We start from the raw sequence: 20,077 nt of genomic DNA on the forward strand, positions 1-20,077 counted from the left end.
CCATATGCCAGAGGTGGTGGGTTCAAACCCAGCCGTATCAAAAAAAAAAAAAAAAAAAAAAAAATGGTAGGTGCTGTCCTAGAAATGTGCACAGAGGTTCTTCTTCAAAATTCAGTTAGTAGTTGGATAAAATGTTTAAAGGCCACTGAGTTAAGGGCTCTTGGATATGAACTCAAACATGGGAGCAGATACAACTTTTCTGATTCAGGCGGCTCCTATGGCTCAAAGGAGTAGGGCACTGGCCCCATATGCCGGAGGTGGAGGGTTCAAACCCGGCCCCAGGCAAAAACTGCAAAAAAAAAAAAAAAAAAAAGTTATAAAAAATCTTTCCTGATCTTGCCTGAAAAAAAAGCAAATTTTATATAAAGATATATATGTATATAGCTTTATATACTAATACAAGTATATCAAATAAAAACCTCGCAAAGGCTGGGTCTGGGTGCAGTGGCTCACACCTGTAATCTGAGCATTCTGGGAGGCTGAGGCAGGTGGATGGCTTAAGCTCAGGCATTCCAGACCAGCCTGAGCAAGAGCAAGACCCTGTCTCTAAAAAAATAGAGGGGTTGTGGAGGGTACCTGTAGTCCCAGCTACTCAGGAGGCTGAGGCCAGAGGATCACTTGAGCCCAAGAGTTAGAGGTTGCTGTGAGCCATGGCCCTCTACTGAGGGTGACAAAGTGAGACCCTATCTCAAAAACTTCTAAAGTAGTGTTTTAGCACTCTGCCTGAAACAGAACCAACTTTAGGTCAGGTATTGATCTGTCCAGCAGCCCCAGACCAAGTGGGCGTGCACTGCAGCATTTGAGAGATGACTCAGGAATGTTTGGTGTATGCTGCTCAAATTGTATGGCTCCATGAAGGTTCGGGAGGGGAACCAGAAGTACCACCAGGATAGGATGTGGGTGGTTACTCAGCTTTCTTCCCTCAAACTCCTCTATCACAGGAAGAAACACTTGGTAGCCAGGTCATTCCTGACGCTTCATGCTTCCGGCTGACTGCTCATGGACAGGTGTTGTTGTTGGACCCAAGAGGGCCTGAAGGAAAGAGAAGCAAGCCCTACTGTTCCCACGTCTTCAGACAGCAGAACTTTCCATCCTGCTCTTCCGCAGGTCTAAGGGAGGGAGCACATGCCTTCCTAGGTTCACAAATGCCTTGTTTTTGAAGCTGGCATTCTGACCCACAGGAAGGGTGTCTGTGGCTGTCTTTCACCGTGTGTGCCTGTGTCGTTCTGGGGCAGGGAGGAGGAATTGGAATCAGACCGACTTGGGGAGGGATGTTTCCTGCATAGACACATCTTCCTAGCATCTTTCTCGTCCACATCCATTCTTTATAATCTACCCTCCAGCTTTTTAGCAGAATGCCTCGTTTGATCTTGCAGTTGACATGTAGCAAAATCAGTGGGTCAGAAGTCTGTATATTTGTGGTAAAGAGGCCACTGCTTAAACATTGCTTCATTGACTTTTGAAGGCAAAATTGCTTAAGAACAGCAGGGTCCTGCTGCCACTTTGGGATGAATGGACAGATCCTGGCCTTGAACTTTGGCCATTGGATGCAAAAACACTTTACTCCAAATTGTGCATTTTGCTTTTAATATTTTAATGAGTGACTGGGCTGTGCTGGGAGTCACAAAGGGGCACAGTGCTGTGTCCTTCATTTTATTAAGATTTTGAGACCTTATAAAATCTTTAATTTTTAAATTAATAATTTTATTGTATATATTATAAATGTTTTATGAAATGAATCCATAGTAATCCATGTTTATAGATATTTTAGGCAGAAAGCAGTTGTTTGGTGCTGTCTAAAAGAGAAAGGATGACCTTAAATGGGTTGATTTTGTAAAGTTGTAGGAAAATTGCCATCCGTGTTTTAAATTGTGAAATGGGTAGTGGTTAAATGGCAGCTACTTTATAATTATTTAAGTGCTTATATATGTGTGTTATAGCCTTTTCTGTATGTCCCTTATAATTCACAGTGAAAAAGCAAAGGGGGGGGGGAGATTTATCCCACTTCACAGTATTTTCTGGAGCTACACCTAGAATACCTTTTCACTGGTTAATTTTATTAATATTTGGCTGTTCTCTTTTCTCATCTTCAGTATAGAACTGAACTTATGTGTGGTCCATAATACATGAAGACATAAGCCTTTTATTAGGGGGGTGGTTTGTCAGATCACTCTTCTGTGTAGCTCAGGAGTATGAGCTAATGTAGGAGGGAAGATTCTAAAAAGTGCCATACTGATGAGGGGAGGAAAAGTTTCGAAAAGGAAGAAAATAGTGCAAAATGGAAAGTCAGCAAACCCTAAGTATTTCATGATCTAAATGTCTAACCTTTGCAAACTTCAATAACCAACATATAACCCAAGTTTACTGGATTGATTAGTTTTCTTCCCAAATGGTGCTATGGTCAAATCTCACTGATTTGAGCTAATGAGTAAGATGGTTAAAATATAGTATTTTGTAAGTGTTATTAAGTGCATATTTAATAACGTGAAGAATGCTAATGCTGCCTAATTAGGCCTTTTTAAAGATTAGCATATGAATATTATATAAATGGATACTTCACAAGTACTCCTAGGAAGTGAATGCTTTTAAGTGGTGTTTCCCTATGTAGTCTCATTTTCCTAACAAAGCTTTTAAAACTCAGGCTTGTCCAGTTCACATTAGTTATGGAGTGGAGTAGTACAAATAAAGAGATATTTAGTACCTATCAACAGACCGCAGATAGACAGGGAAGAGCAGCTCCCCATTTAGAGTATGGTTTTGATTGCTTTGCTGACGGAACCGTATACCTCATCTCGCCTGCATTGCATACACGAGAGTCGTATGACTGTTATGTTAGCAAATTAGTCCTGACGGCTGGACAATTTATTTTGAAAGTCTGGTGGTACTGGTGGTTAAGTGCTTATGAGAGAGAGCACACACATGATGTTTTCCCTTAAATTCTTTTGGAAAACTAACTAGTGTTTCATCCTGAAAATTGTAATTTGGATATTGTAAATTACCAAATAGTACTTTCTTTATGAAAGAGAGAAACAAAGTATCCTTGTCTTAGATGGCTACCAGGTCTTCTCCCTGGGGGACATCCCTTTCACTTGTCCTCTGAAGAGTCTCTCTCTCTCCCCCAGTTGATCCTTACCTTAGCATGACTTTTGAACTATTACTATGTGATTTGGAGTACAGCTCTGAAGAGAGACTAATTGGTCTCAAAGCTTGCCCTACCACTCATGAGCTATGGGACCTTGGGAAAGCCCATTTTATAATTAATTGATTAATTTTATTTATTTATTCATTTATTTTTAATTAATTAATTAATTAATTAATTTTGAGACAGAGTCTCACTCTGTTGCCCTGGATAGAGTGCCGTGACATCATAGCTGAACAACCTCAAACTCCTGGGCTCAGGAGATCCTCTTGCCTCAGCCTCCCAAGTAGCTAAGGCTATAGGTACCTACTACAACACCTGGCTAATTTTTTTATTTTTAGTAGAGATGGTGTCTTGCTTTTGCTTAGGTTGGCCTCAAACTCCTGATTGCAAGTGATCCTTCTGCCTTGACCTTCCAGAGTGCTATAATGCTTGGCCTAGAAAACTCATTTTTTTTTAAACTTTACAAATAGGATAATATTAGTATCTACTTCATAGGATTATTTTGAGGATTATGTAAGTAAACAGATGTGAGGTGCTTGGACTTGGCACATGATAAGTACTTAATAAACACCAGCAGTTATTACTATCATGGACTCAGCTATGTGACTCAAACTCTCTATGGACACACCCTGCACAGAGCAGCTCGAGGAAGATACACCTGCACGGCATATAGGCTTAACTGAACAAGGCTGTGGGCATCTGGCTAATTTCTCATCAACACTGCCTCCTCCCAGCATGAGGTGCAGGCAGCTGGGGGAGAGGAGCGGACACTGTCACCTGAGCCCACACATCTCACTCCTGCAGGCTTAGCAGCCTCTGCCCTGAGGCTGGAACCCAGACTGCCTGGAGGAGGTGGGCGCTTTGCTTACCGTCCTGAGCAGGACTTCCAGCACTGTCTGCTCTGGGCTCCCTCTGCTGGTCCATCTAGAACAGGTGCCAATCTGTGGAAAAACAGTGTTTAACAATTCAGTTTTAAATTGGGGGGAATGTTTGCATAAACAACGCATTTGAAAGCTGTTTTTGTACATGAGTGATACAGAGCATGGTGATTGTACTCTTCTTGACATCTGAACTGTAACTTAGGTCGCTTTCAGGTTTGGAATTAAAGTTTTTTGGTTCGATTTTGAATGGGGGCTGTCATGATGAGCTGAGAAGTTTCTTCACAGCCTAGTCATCAGGAACTGATCATTGTGTTTTCTGTTCCAATATGTGGTACTAGGTGTCTCAGAATCTTATTTTAGCAGTCTGAAGAATACCCATGATATGGGACTTAGTTCACTCTGAATGTCTGAAAAGGTCACAGCTCAGAACACCGGGACCCTGTCATGTGGAGGGCTCAGCACATGTTGGAGAATAGTACCTCAGATATTGCATGACTCATTATTTACTTGGGGTTAAAACTTATCCGTAAAATGTGCTGTGATACTCCTAAAATTGCATTTTAAAGACATCGTCTGCTGCTTTGCCTTTTCCTTATCACTGTCTCCTTTCTTTCCTTCCCCCTCTTTGCTACTAGGATCAAACAGCATAAACAGGATAACTGCACACATGGAAAATGGAGAAAATGAAGGGACAACTAAAATTATTGCACCTTCACCCGTGAAAAGGTCAGTACAGCTTCATTGAAGAAACATACGGCTATTTGCTATCGACAGAAGAATTTTTCCTATTGACAAGGTTAAAAATCTTTTCACTTTGATAATACTTTTGATCCACGGGTTCCTGTAAATAATCTCTGGGCCGTAGACTACTTTAAAATGGCAGTGAAATAGAAAACATCAGGATCTGCCTCTTTCATTTGAAGAAAATGCTCTTTTTTTTTAATAGCAAGGTGAGTTCACAGATTGTGGTCTGCATTCTCAGCAGCAAAGTGAAAATTCCATGAGATCTTTAAAATGGCGTGATCTAATGGACTCCCTCCGAGGGCCTGGTGGAACAAAGCAGATGACATTCATGTCTAACGTGCGGTGTTTATCACAGGGGTGCGCTGAACTGTGGCCCTGGGAAGAGGGTTCATGGTATTTAGGGGCATTGAAGCCTCGGAAGCCAGGAACTGCATATGGATGAAGACTTGTCATGGTCCTCTGCATCAATATTCCCAGGGGCATTCCCCAGTGGAAAAACCTTCTCTTAATACATTACATGGATTGTTTCCCTGAAAGCTCAGCCTTGTTCTCTGTTAAGATACGGTCGCAGTCATTTTTCCTCTCTCCAGTTATCTTCGTGGAACAGCGTCGGCACACAATGGGCGGCTTTCATCAGCTCCGTTTCTCCATACAGGCCCCACACACATCATGAAGTCCAAGCACTCGGCTATGTGTGACCTGCGGAGACGTCTTACATCACCAGCTCAGTCTTTTATTAGTAAATAATGGTGTCTTCATTCAGCTGGAATGTGGACACTTTGAAGACTATAGTTTGTAATTTCTCAGCCCAAGATAATTTTAGGATCTGAAGATTCTCAGCGTTGCAGCATTTTACCCAGGGGGTTGCCTGTGTTTTGTTTTGTGCTGTTCCAAACCATTTACAGCTTCTCCTTTTGGAATGATACATTCTTTACCGGTGCATACCCTTCAGTTTGACGTGCTTCCCCCTCATTGGCCTCTCAGCTGTGAAGGAATAGTCAGCTTCCTCTGTATGTATAGGGGATGCTTGTGGCATAGCCCACCTAACAACAGTAATCTTGCGTGAAATTCAGATCCCAAGCCCCTTTAGGATGTGTGTGAGGAGTTTCATCGCTTTTGCAATGGCATTCCTGCAAACTGTACTGTGACCTGAAGGGCTTCCGAATTTTCCCACTCAAGCTCCAGGAGAGAGAGAACTCAGGGAGCAGATGTGATTAACCACCCGGGGTTCATTATTGACTTCCGCCTGCTCTCTCTGTTCCCCGTCCCTCTGCCTTTTCTCCATCTCCCCTTTTCCTTCTTGCTTTTTCTTTCTGATTTATAAACACAGGTTCTACTGTTGTTTTAGACATCTGCCATATTTGTCACTTTTTCCCATTTCAGAAGATAAGTTTTCACCTTGGAAGTTTCATCTTCAGAGGTTTTTAACCTTTATAAAAATATTTTTTATACTCATATATAAAACCTACCTACTATACTGTGAGTTATATGCCTTTGTCAGAGGTATAATTTTATAGGTATTTTTTGTTGTTTTGAGACAACATCTCACTGAGTGACATGGCACCAGCCTAACTCCCAGTAACCTCAAACTCCTGGGCGCAAAGCCATCCTCCTGCCTCAGCCTCCCAAGTAGTTAGGACTACAGGTGCCCATCACAACACCCCAGCTACTTCTTTGTATTTTTAGTGGAGACAGGGTCTTGTTCTTGCTCAGGCTGGTCTCAAACTTCTGATCTCAAGGGATCCTCCCACCTCAGCCTCCCAGTAAGTACTAGGATTATAAGCGTGAGCCACTGAGCCCAGGAAATTTTGTAGGTTCATATTAATTCCTACCAGGATATAGTGTACTGGGGTATAAATTTATTTTCTTGTTTTGACTGTGTCATTTTACTTCTCCCCTCTTTGCTGCCTGTTATAAAGAATTCTCCTGTGACCATATTCTAGAATAATTATGTAAAAGATTCCGTAGAAAGCCTAGGTTTAAAGTGGAGTTGGGCATTAAGTGTTCTGCTTTATCTGAAGCCTGGTCTCCTGAGGAAATGAGAGGTGACACCCCCTCCCCCACTGTGGACCCAAGGCTTCTGATGTGTCCCTTCCTCTGTGTCTCTCCCTGTGTTTCTAAAACAATTTGCTGGGATTGAATAACAAGTTGGTTATATTTACCTTCTTAGGGCAGAAAGATGATACTAGGGCAGGAAATAGCATTTGAAAGTCATTCCGATTTGGAAGGATGAAGCTGAGATATGGCGGAAGCCGGGGAAGGTCAGTTTGGGTAGCCTGAAGTCCAGAGCCAGAGCCAGGGGAGCAGCCTCGTGAGCCTGGAGCCAGGCTGGCTTCCTTCGCCCTTTCTTCTTTCTTAGCTCAAAGCTTCATATTCTTCAGGTGGATTCCCTTCAGGGTTTCTTAACAGTGGATGAACCTGGCTTTTGTTGACTTAAAGCAGCAAAACCAGAAAGAAAGGAGGGGGAAGGCCCCCAAGTACTTGCTGGAGACATATTTTCTAGTGAGCCATCTCATGTTCTTCTTGGAGTCCATGGTATCAACAAGCAAATAAACACATTTTAAGATTCATTAAATAGTTTTAAGAAATAAGTATGTGACCTTGTTTTCGTTTTCTAGTTGATTTATTTTCCATACTTTTGTTTTAATTAAAGCTTTAAGAAAGCAAAGAATGAAAACAGCCCTGATACCCAAAGAAGCAAATCTCATGCTCCGTGGGAAGAAAATGGCCCCCAGAGGTAAAAGAAATCACTGTGTTTACAAAGGAGAACGGTAGAAAAAGGGTTAGCAATCGCAGCTCCTCGAATAAAGGAGCCCAGCTGCTGTGTGCTGGTCACAGCCGCAGTGGCTAGGCAGTCACATTTCTAAATCAGCGTGACGGGGTGGGGGGTGGGGAAGTTCTAGAGTGAAAACCAACAGTCTGTTTCTTAATGTGAAACTTCTTCCTAGAAAAACAAAAGGGAAACCTAATGAATATTAAGAGATTGTCTGAAATGTCATTATAATAGTTTAGTATAAGATAATATTAATGTATTTCTGAAAACCCTAAATGGCATAGTAATAATTCCCCCGTTTCATAGTTTCTGTAAAACTTTTAGGTGAGAACAGTAGCTGATGAACCATGATGTTGGAAGACCTTTATTCCTAAAACTATGGACAGCTTTAGTTTCTTTCTGTTTCTAACTACTCCACCACTGACAGACCTGCGTTATTACTTACTGGTGCTACTGTGGATATGACTACCTACGGTTCAAATTCTAGCTGTCACTTCCTACCTACTTTAAATAATAATTTTATTAATTATTCTGAGTTTTTCCACTAAATGGCTGTACTAATTACACCTTAATACTGAAGGCTGATAGAAGATTAACTGAGATAACGACTCTAAAGCCTTCGGCTCCATCAGTGCTTGGGGGTGGGGGGACTCATTGTAAATGTGAATTTTTACTGATATCGTTTGTGTGTGTTCATTTCTTGCTATTGAAGGCTAGTGAGACGGATGAATCCATTCCTGCAAAATAATGGCTTCTATGACTTTATGATTTGATTTTGCCAAATCTTGCGTTTCTCCTCTCCCATTAAATCTTGTCGGCAAGGAGAACCTTGTGCCTGTGGTGCAGGTGCCCCAAGCTGCCAGCTGTGCTGCTAGGAAGGCCTCTCTAGACTGGGTTGGGGTGTTTGCTCTTCCCAGCCCCCTGGGAGCACTTGTTTACCATTCCTCTTTCATTCCAGTGGACTCTACAACTCTCCCAATGACCGCATGAAATCCCCAAAGTTCCCCTACACGCGTCGCCGAAACCCTTCCTGTGGAAGTGACAATGACTCTGTACAGCCAATGAGGAGAAGGTGAGCTGACGTGGCCTCTCTCATTTTAGCTTTCAACAGAAGCTTTGGGTCCCGGGCATGTTTTCATAACAGATGTTTTTCATAATGTCACTATGGTCTTCCCAAAGTAATAAGAAGCTTACTCTTTTGGGCACAAGATAAGCATTCATGTTAAATAGCCAAAAAGTTCAAGAATAATTTCATGAAGTATTGAGAGGAATTTGCTTTCTATATTTTAAGTAAGACTAATACATTAAAAATATGCGTATGATATAACATGTATATTATATAGTATATGTGATATACAGTATAATTAACGTGTATTTATATATATTAAATGTTCCCTCCTGGGGAGACAGAACCACATTTAAAGATAAGCCTTCCTAGTTGAGTCTGAGTGCCCTGTCCACCAGACTGATATTGTTGATAGGTGTGAGGAATAACCCTTTCAAAGCACAGAAAATCCTCTTGGATTTCAACTAACAGGTCAGAATGTTGGTGGGGATTAAATTTGTATATGAATGCTTAAATTTTGTTAAAATTAGACCTTATGCAGAAGTTTTGGACTCTACAGAGCAGTCCAGGCAGTGTGGCCGGTGCAGAGAAGACCCAGACATGGCCTGCCAGTGAAATTTGTTTCACTCCTTTATGACAGGGACTGTGTTTTACTTTGGGCACCTACATAATTGGCACTGTGTAAGTGACTCTTAAGCAGTTCAGGTCATGATGTCACATAACCATCTATCCTCTTTTTCTATACACCGTGGGTTTGGAGGCAGAGCCTTTCTCTCCTCCACCGTTTAGTCATACTTACTGGTCCTTCGCCATTTGATCCCTTCTGCTTCTGTTAGTTTCCTGTAGTCTTGTCCCCCAGCTTTCTCAAACCAGGTCCCGATTCACCGAAATCCTTTGACGGCTGAGAAGAGAGAGGTCTGTATCACGTGGTAGAATTGAGAAGGGAGGTAGATGAGGACCAACAGTGATTAGGTAGAGTAATTGGGGTAATGGTTGGCATTTGTTTGGCATTGACCATGTTCCAAGTTCTAAACAAGTGCTTACTGTACAGTATCTCATTTGCTTCTGAGATAACCACATGGGAACACACATTGGTATCATTCCATCAGGGGGCATTTCCAGCAGAGAGGGACTAAGCAGAGAATTGGCGCACAGGTGTGAGTGGATTGAAGGCAGACAGTGGTGGTCCCCAGAGATCTGGCTTCTGTTCTGTTCCAGGAGGAATACGAGGAGAGAAAGGGGTGCCACCACCTAGAGGCCAGAAGCTGCCTCCACTTTTGGGTGGCTCTCCTGAGCCTTTGCCTCCTGCTGACACAGCTGTTGGTACCACCACAGTTGCTGAGCAGGAATCACTCTTGCTGCCACCGTGGGAGGTACCAACTCTGTAGTTAATGCTGCGGAGCCCCCTTGCCTCAGGAGCGTTCATGTTGATGCCACAGGTGCTACCAGAAGCAGAACCACTCCTCCTGTTCTCCTGCCTTCAAATCTTACCGGAGTGGCTAACTGAACCCCGCTGGCAAGGGAGTCCAGGAAAGTATGATTTTTAGCTTTTCAGTCTCAGCAGCAGAGGAGAGATTATAGATGAGTTGGTAGGAGCTGAGTACCAATGAAAACACATGACCCAAATCATCTTCACACTTCTATAGGTGAGAAAACTGAGGCTCAGGGAGATGACAGTGGCTTGTCCTCTGTGGCACATCTGGAATTTGAATCCAGGTCTATACCTTGGAAAAAGGTAGAGATAATGAACCCACACTTAAATAAGGCTCTACCCCAACCCTAACTGAGCTTTCTCCTTGAGAACACCGAGGGTTGCTTCAACTTGAATGATACTTAGAAGTAGTTTTCAGTGGCACTGCTTTGGTGTAAAGTGTGTTTGTGTGTATATATGAGGGGATGTGGGTGTGGGAACGACTAGATACATCAAGAACTTCACGTGTATTATTGTTAGATTTTTATAGTTCGCCATCCTTAATTACAAGTGTGGCTTGTCGGCACTCCCTGAGTAATTGCATGTGTTGAGCAGATAGTTATTTATATTGCAATACATTTGAAAATGAACTTAACAAGTTTTGCTGAAATATACCAAAATTAACATTGTTTCAATCCAAACTAATTGCTTAAAATAGTTTAGTGCATATACATTTGCAAATTCAGACTTAACTTCTATACTGAGATACATTTTCTGCTGGCTTTCCGTGAAACACAGAAGTTATTGTGGAGAGGGGATACAGGATCCTTTCACTGGCATAGTCCAGGGAAAAGACTATTTAGTTTGCCAGGAAGAGGATCTTTTTGCCTGAGTAGCCATTGAGCCTTCTGTCTGGTGCTGTGTGTCACTTAGAGGTCTCGTAATGGGCATGTGTGTTTTCAGGCGAGCAGCCATTGTTGCATGTTGGCACATTCCTCTCCCTTTCTTGTGACAATAAATGCCCTATAAATGTTCCTGTCCTTGTCAGTCTTGTTTTATCTTCACACACATTTATCTTGCCTCTGGGCACAAATCCCTGCATTGCTGGATTAACTCTGGCATTTAACTGAGCTTTGTCATCAGCATGGAAAAATCTCAAAGCTTTAGATATAATAATAGGAAATTCTGTTTTGCTTTTGATGCCAATATAACATGTTTTACAATAGAGGCATCAAAATTTCCTATTTTTTCAGTTGTATACAAGCTGTTGAATTCTATTTGAGTCTAGAACAGTGATCCTTAACCTTTTAAGGTAACACTGAGAATTGGATAAAATGTTGGATTCATTCCCTGGGGGAAAAGGCACATATTTAAATATACATAAACATAATTCATATAATTTTCAAGGCTTATAGAGACCATGAAGTCTATTTGTTTAAACATTTCTAGAAAAGGAAAGCATATTTTCTGGTGGTTCAATGTATTTTCATTTTCCAGCTTCTATCTTTATCCTCAAAAATGTTTTAGTATCTACTGTATGCCAGGCAATGTGCTCAACAGCAGTCAGCAGAGTCCCTATCCTTTGGACATTTACAGACCATTAGGGGAGAAATATATGAATGACATAAATACAAGTGCTGTTATCTCTCTGGTGTGTTATATGAAGGAGAATTATGTGGTGCTTTGGGGAAAAGTAAGTAAACCTTTTCATTGAAACCTAGCATGTGTACAGGAGAGAACATGTCATACACGTAACTGCTTGATAGATGTTTACAAACCAAACACCTGTGTAACCAGCACTATTAGGGGTGGTTTGCCAAGGGCTGAGCCAAGGAGATCAGGGAAGGGTTTGCTGAGGCTGGACATGAAAGCTGGGATCTGAGATAAAGACACGACCATGTTTGTGTAAGGCTTCACTGTCCTTGGAGCAGGTAATAATGGAATTGGAGACCCTAGGGAACAGGTTACTTTGCGAGTCCCATTGACAGAGAATGGGGACTTGGACCAAAGTGGTGATGTGGAGATGGGAGGAAGTTGGTAGTTTCCAGAGCCAGTAGGAGATAAAGTTCGTAGGTCTGGGAGGGGCAATATGATGGGTGGAGGGGACAGAATGAAAGCCAGGCTTGTGTGGTGTTATGAATTTGGTGCCATGCACGGAAATAGAATCACCAGGAATTACAGGCTTGACAGGCATAGCTGTGTGATTTTAGTTTCTGATATGTCGAATTGATGATACTTCTGAGATGTTTAAAAGAAGGATTCACATGAGTTGTTGGATATAAGTCAGGATCTAGATTAGTTGCCTGGACTAAAATATAAATTTCTTAAAGATATTACTTGAAATATGGAATAGAGATGAAGTTGTCTAGGTGGACAGCATAGATAGAATGCAAAGAAAAAGTCAGGGACAGAGAAACTCTAACATTCCATGGCTTTGTTGAAAAGGATTAGCTAGGGAAGGAGACAGAGAAATGATGGCCATAGGAAAAATCAAGAGAGAAAAAAAATCTCTGCTTACCAAATTTCTTGATTCTCTATTCCTTCCCAGAATACTAGAGGCAGATTTATATCTCTCAGGCTTGAGATTAGAGAATCTCACTCTAAGAAATGGACAAGTGCAGAGATGAGACCTACAGATCATTCTGTGACATGCTTGAGACCACCCCATGTTACAGTCAGGCCATCAGTTAACACGCTCTTCATCATCCAGAGGGCCCATACCTTTTAGTGCCTAAAGCTTGACTAGGAAGACACAGGCTTGATCATCTGCATTGAGGATTGCTTCTATAGGGAAAGACAGAGACTGAAACAGGTGGGGTATGAGTTGAGTAGGTGAACTGGCAGGAAACAGAGACAAAATAAGAAATAAAAATTTATAAAACTGGCTCAGAGCCCACACAGCACAGTGGTTATGGTGCCAGCCGCATACACTGAGGGTGGCAGGTTCAAATGTGGCCTGGGCCAGCTAAACAAATGCAACAACAAAAAATAGCTGGGTGTTATGGCAGGCACCTATAGTCCCAGCTACTTGGGAGGCTGAGGCAAGAGAATCACTTAAGCCCAAGAGTTGGAGGTTGCTGTGAGCTATGACACTATAGCACTCTACCCAGGGCAACAGCTTGAGACTCTGTCTCCAAAAAAAAAATTATAAAACTAATTATCTTCATAAAATGAAAAACATATCAATGAATTACCATAAAAGGGTAAGAATCAACGAATATTTGTTCTTAGAGTTTAAATTAGTATCTAGAATTTAAAATAATCAATAGAAGGTTTAAAAGGTAAAATTAAAGAAATCTTCTTCAAAATAGAACCAAAAAAGCCAAAATATAAAATATGTGAAAATAAGAATAAAATTATTAAACCTAGATGTCAGGAGAAAATTTAGGGGCTAGAATGATCAAAGAAATAGTAAACACCAGAAGCAGTGGCATAAGCCTAAAATCCCAGCATTTTGGGAGGTGGAAGGATCATATGAGGCCACTGTAGGCAACATAGCAAGACCTCATCTCTACAAAAAATTAAAAACAGATTTAGCCAGGTGTGATGGCAGTGCCTATAGTCCCAGCTACTCAGGAAGCTGAGGCTGGAGATGCACTGAGCCCTGGAATCCTAAAGCTACAGTAACTACGAGCAGGCAACTATACCCTACACTCCTGCCTGGACAACAGAGCAAGATCCTGTCTCTTTAAAAAAAAAGAAGAATCCACCAAGCATTTGACATAATAGATTAAAAAAATAAAAATTAGATCCCTACTCAGATTCATTATCATTAAATTTTAAAACATTATAGGTTAAGAGAGAATTTTATTTTATTTTTTTTTGAGACAGAGCCTTCTCAACCGGCTAAGGCGTCAGCCACGTACACCTAAGGTGGCGGGTTCGAATCCCCAGCCCGGACCCGCCAAACAACAATGACGGCTGCAACCAAAAAATAGCCGGGCGTTGTGGCGGGCGCCTGTGGTCCCAGCTACTTGGGAGGTGGAGGCAAGAGACTCGCTTGAGCCCAGGAGTTGGAGGTTGCTGTGAGCTGTAATGCCACGGCACTCTACCCAGGGGGACAGCTTGAGGCTCTGTCTCAAAAAAAAAAAAAAAAAAAAAAAAAAAGAGACAGAGCCTTCAAACTGTTGCCCAGGGTAGAGTGCTGTGGCATCACAGCTCACAGCAACCTCCAACTCTTGGGCTTAAGTGATTCTCTCTCTCTTTTTTTTGAGACAAAGTCTCAAGCTGTCACCCTGGGTAGAGTGCCATGCTGTCACTGCTCACAGCAACCTCAAACTCTTGGCCTTAGGTAATTGTCTTGCCTCAGCCTCCCACGTAGCTGGGACCACAGGCCCCTGCCACAATGCCTAGCTACTTTTTGATTACAGTTGTCATTGTTGTTTGGCAGGCCCGAGTTGGATTCCAACCCGCCAGCTCCGGTGTATGTGGCTGGTGCCTTGGCCTCTTGAGCTACAGGTACTGAGCTGAGAGAATTTTAAAGGCTTGAGGTAGGGAGGGATGTATGAGAAAGGTTCTGTTACAAATGATGATGAATCAGAAAAACATTGAGATGCTTAGTAGTAATATCAGAAAGAAGACAAGCATTGCCTTCAAATTCTGAAAAGTTATTTTCAATTTATCATAGGATTCTATGCCCAGATAAACTGTACTTGTACATGTAGAATGAAAACATTTTCTGAAATTTTAGGTGTCAAAACAATGCATGTGCCATTAGCACAACTGAAGGACACAAACAACACAGACACAAGCAGCCGTCAGACCTGGAAATGTGGGCCCATCATACAAGGAGGCAAAGGAACTCCCTGGGTCCTGGTGAAGGGAGGTTGTCAAAAGCACATCTGTGCAGTAGTCCTGGACAGCGGGAGGTCTGGATATGAGCAGGAGGGCAGGGGGCTCCGGGAGGTGTAAGTGGAACTTGCCGATTACCTGAGGACCCGTGTCAGGAGAGTGTTGCAGTTCTCTCAGCGAGGGTAGGTGAAGAATTCGAGATAAGCAAAAGAATACTAAGCAAGTGATTTATATATGGATAAAACTAGGCAATCATCTTTTCTCAGAAAATCTAAAACCTGTAAAAGAAGGGAATTGTATTCCTAGATGACTAGTTAGATCATCTGTGAACAGAATTTGTATAATTGCATTTATGTTAAATAGTTACGTAAAAATTTGATAGAAGGGACAGGGACCACGTATTGGTGTTATTCAATGTGTGCATCTTGTGGGAAGTGGGAGAACATAAGCTGTCGTGGTGGCATTAGAGCCAGGTCTACCCCCATCAGAGTGGGAGGGCGCTAGGTGACAGATGGCAGGTAAATGGAGCATGGGCATAGATGCTTCTCTCCAGAGGGCTTTGAGGGAGAGAGGGGAGGCTGGACAGAAGTTGAGTAGGGATGTAGTGTCAGAGAAGGTCTGTTTGTTTAAGTGGGAGAGACTTGAAAATGTTAGTAGCCTATAAAAACAGTTTTTCAGAAGGGCACTGTTGAATATTTGTGAGCAGTAGAAGGGTAGTGGGTGAAAGTCTTTGAGAAGATCTGAAGTGATGGGACCCACATTCCACCCGCAGAGCCACTGACCTTTGTTATAAGGATCCATTCCTCAGTAACAGAAAGGGAGGTGTTGGTTAAGTTTTCATTTCAGGTAGCAGGAAGATGGAAGAGATCCAACTGATGGCTGCTCTTTCCTTTGGAAGGAGAAAACAAAGGCATATGCTGAAACAGAGGTGCCAAGGGTCAGAGGGTTGCAAGGTGAAGACCTTGAAAAAGCTTTGTGCTTAGGTCAGAAGAAGGTAGTAGGGTTGCTGACCCAGGTTGTGGTCCCATTTGAGGTTTATGAATTTGGATTCCCAGTGTAACTAATATCCCTCTTGCATGTGACACTTTCCGGCCCTGCTCAGTCAGCTATGGAGGTCCAGCTTGGGGAGCCTGCACAGCCAGATTCCCCCATGCAGGGGGTTTGCCAAAAAGATGGAATGGAAGGCAGAGGTGGGGAAGGGTTATGTATTGGCAAGCATGTTATGGAGATGATGGCCTTGGAAATGTAACCCAGGTAAAAAGGATGAGAGGTGAAGAGCTGAGAGGAAGTAGCAAGGTCAGTCTTTGTTGGGGTCAGAGGAAGTAGCAAAGTCAGTCCTGCTGGGGTCAGAGGAAGAGAGCCCGGAAATAGTTGATGAAGTAATAACAATAACAGTTTACTTTTACTGAGTGCTAACAATGGCTCAAGTCCTACTCTATGCATTTCAAGTGTGTCAATTCATTTTATCCTTTAAAAGAAGTTCTATTAAGACTGAGGCACTGAATCAAGAACTAACTTGTTTAAATCACACAAATAAATCATCACTGGGGGAGAGGAGATTCACATTCAGGGCATCTGGCCCCAGGGCCCCCACTTTTAACCAGGATGCCCAGTGAGGCTGTGTGGAGGTAAACAGGAAGGGGAGCTTATGTTCAGCTGGGTCTGGAGGTGGTTACAGGTAATCAAGTCTGAAGTGTGACTGCAGAGTTGAAGTGGAGAAGGTGGTCTGAGAAAAGAGGAGGGAGACTTTGGGATGTTAGAAAGGACATTGGAGTGAGAGCTGGTGTTAGATTATGGCCGAGATGGGCTTGTGGATTGCAGACCTGAAGCTACAAACTCACTGGATGAATGGAATTCGCTAGGCAGACCCCACGAGACTGGGGCCAGCTGGTGGCGTGTTACATTTCTGGGACCTGTTATAGGTTTGGGCATACATAGATGTTAGATAGACTTAGATGTTTGGTGAATGAACAAATATAAAATAGATAGGCGTGAACTGAAGTTAAACTCGTTTGGGTGTGCTTTCGTTAGCCTGCTGATAATTTTTTGTTTTCTTTAATGTCTGCATTTATTTGTTTTCCATAGGAAAGCCCATAACAGTGGTGAAGACTCGGATCTAAAGCAAAGGAGGAGGTAAAAAACAAAACTTGAAGGAGAGTCAGCGAGAAGGAGGAAGGGTCAGCAGATGAGCAATACTCAGAGTGGTCAGAGTTGAGGCAAGAGTGGAGGGATTTTGTTTTTTCTCGCAAAAACCAATTTGGCTTCAACTGATTGCCAGCCTTCCATTCTGTGGCATCCTTAGACGTTTCTCTTTTTTCTGCTCCTCTGTGTCTCAGAGGAGCTGTTTCACTAACCTTTTGCTATATTGTAAACCCTCTAAAACTTGATGGTTTAAAGCAACAACACCCATATTTATCTAGTGTAATTCTGTCAGTTGAGCAGGAAGTTAGCTAGTCTTGTTTAGGGTCTTATGAGGCGTGGTGGTCAGATGGCAGCTGGGTAGTGTTACCTAAGGCACCTTGATCATGATGGCCTCTTGGCAGAATGGCTGGAGGGCTGGGACATCTCCACAGGGTCTCTCCATGTGGCTAGCCTAGGTTGCTTTAGGTGGTGGCTGAGGAAGCAGGAGCTGGCTGTCTATTAAAGGGTAGTGCCAGAATTGGCAGAGTATCACTTCCACCTCATTTTTTTGGTAAAATAAATCACAGGACTATTGTAAATTCAAGTGCTTGGGAAATAAACTCTGCCTCTCTCAGTGGGGTGGAGTATGTGACAAGACTTCGTTTTTATTCAGTCCACCAGGTGCTTATAGCTTTGCCATGTCAGAGTTCTGCTGGAAGTAATTGATTTTGTGGTCCTTTCTGGGAGCATGATGACATTGGCCTTAATCTGTTTCCATATTTCCCCTGCCTCAGTGTTTTCCTGAGCTGTAGACTCATTCAGATGTCTGAGTTCAGAAACAATGTCTGGCTGAGGGTTAATACAGCGTTTTGTGTTTGGTTAAGTAATTTTGCTGCAAAATCAATCCCAAAGAACCAATCTGAACATTTCTGAAATTTTTTATTTGTCATAAACATGTTTTTTCCTTCTGCTTTTATCATTTTGCCTTCAGGTCACGTTCACGCTGTAACACAAGCAGTGGTAGTGAGTCGGAAAATTCTAATAGAGAACACCGGAAAAAGAGGAACAGGTAATATCGGAACGTCGTAATAACTGGTGCTCTGAAATCAGAGGCTGTCACTGTGGTAGAAGCTGTCTATGCTGCATGTTGCTTAGCCAGATTTTCTAGTCTGTGTTTAAGAAGGAATCTGGCACTTTTCAAGCACTAAGTTTAGGAACCCTCAAATCTTGGGACTGAGTTTTTTATTTTTACAATAAGATGATTAAACAACTTGACAGTGAGGTTTCTTCTTTAAAAAAAGGATGGTTCCATATTTAGCTACAATATGTAGTGAATTTTACCAAGCCTGGTAAGAAAGCTTACCATTTGTAGAGAGATTTCTCCCTGAACTTTCAACATGGCCTTCCTATATTTTATCCAACCCCACATGAGAAAGTCATTATTTTGTAGACTTCATAGTTTTAGGTTCGTGCTAATTTGTTTATATTTGTGCCAGGCACCCACAGATGAGTGAATGTGGTTAGTTCATATTTGTAAGGCATATTTTTAAGAGCGTATTAAAAACATCATTTAACATGTAATCAGTATTATCAGTGGCTTAATTTATTAATCTCTTCTCCCTAGTTCAAAAACAGTTATCTGCAAAGAGAACAAGTACATGTAATTAATGCAAAGAGGACTAGGTTGGGCATTAGACTTGGTTGCCAGTTTCTAATGTAGTGGTTTCTTAACTGGGTGATTTTTGTCATCCCTGTCCCCTCCCTCCCTGAGACATTTGTCACTGTCTGGGGGCATTTTTTACTGTTATGATTGGGTGGGTCGTGGGGTTGCAATAGGACAGACATACTGTTAGACATCTTACAATGCACAGGACATCTTCTGACAACAAAGAAGTATCGAGTACAAAAACACATCAGTGGTGCCACTTTTGGGAAGGCTATTCTCACCTAATGTTGACGTCTGGCCTGGTTGCTTTACTTTTCTGGGTCATCTTTTTCTCTTCTGTAAAATGAGGAAGTTAGATTAGATAATCTCCAAGGTCTGTCTTTAGTGCTTAGAGCCCTTGTGCTTGGAGCAAATTGAATTAGACACCCTGTTTTACTCCAAAGACTGTGTGATAATAGCCCAGCATTGTACGAGTGGACCATTTTCTTAGGAAAGCTTTCTAAATGGAGCCTTCTTATGGGCTAGAATCACACCAGACAGATGTGGGATCTCAATGTGTTATGACACCTCTCTCGAGGAAATGATTTCAGTGTCTCTTTCAGTAAAAACCCAAGTGTAGGAGGTTGCTTTCCCTTAGGTACCCTCGTCCTACTATAAAATTCAGTATTTTTGCACAAACAACACAAAGCAAGAAAATCTACTTTCTTTTTGTATTTATAACTTATTGATCAAACCAGGGGATCTTAACAAATCTATTTCTGGTTTGCTCGGTGTGCTCACAGATGCAACTGTTCTCAACTGTTCGGGAGGTGTGGCCCATTGAAAAATAGTATCTTTTGGGGTCAAAAATATTCAGTGACATTTGTTGTCAAAAATGAAACACTAATGGTCACTTCATTCTAGTCAAGGGAACGATACAACCAGAGGACATTTTAATTCTAAATATTTATGTACCCAAATTAAATGCCCCTAGATTCCTGAAGCAGACTTTAATTGGTCTGAGCAATATGATATTCCAATAACACTATAATAGCTTGGGACTTTAACATCCCTCTGGCAGAACTGGATAGATCCTCTAAACAAAAACTAAAGAAAGATACAAGGGACTTAAATGTGACCCTAGAAGAATGGGCTTAATAGATAAATATAGAACACACCATCCCAAAGCTAAGGAATGTATGTTCTTCTCATTAATCCATGGAACATACTCCAAAATAGATCATATCCCAGGACACAAAACAAAATCAAAAGAATTGAAATTATACCTTGTAGGCGGTGCCCATAGCTCAATGGGTAGGGTGCTGGCCACATACACAGAGGCTGGCTGGTTCAAACCCAACCCAGGCCAACTAAACAATGACATCTGCAATGAAAAAATAGCAGGCATTGTGACGGGCAATTGTATCTCAATTATTTGGGAGGCTGAGGTAAGAGAATCACTTAAGCCCGAGAGTTTTGAGCTTGCTATAAGCTATGATGCCA

General features: G+C 42.0%; 1 protein-coding gene across 1 annotated transcript in view; it reads left to right on the forward strand.

Annotated features, from left to right (window-relative positions):
• The window catches only part of EPB41L4A (erythrocyte membrane protein band 4.1 like 4A), a 218,119-nt gene that overhangs the window by 161,899 nt on the left and 36,143 nt on the right, over positions 1 to 20,077 (forward strand). The window contains exons 13-17 of the mRNA XM_003788920.2: positions 4,659 to 4,749; positions 7,421 to 7,504; positions 8,499 to 8,612; positions 16,894 to 16,941; positions 17,921 to 17,998. Of these exons, the coding sequence (XP_003788968.1) occupies positions 4,659 to 4,749; positions 7,421 to 7,504; positions 8,499 to 8,612; positions 16,894 to 16,941; positions 17,921 to 17,998 (415 nt within the window). The remainder of the gene's footprint in view (positions 1 to 4,658; positions 4,750 to 7,420; positions 7,505 to 8,498; positions 8,613 to 16,893; positions 16,942 to 17,920; positions 17,999 to 20,077) is intronic.

Source organism: Otolemur garnettii, unplaced genomic scaffold, assembly GCF_000181295.1.
Source record: "Otolemur garnettii isolate 467f Iridium unplaced genomic scaffold, OtoGar3 scaffold00030, whole genome shotgun sequence".
Taxonomy (NCBI): domain Eukaryota; kingdom Metazoa; phylum Chordata; class Mammalia; order Primates; family Galagidae; genus Otolemur; species Otolemur garnettii.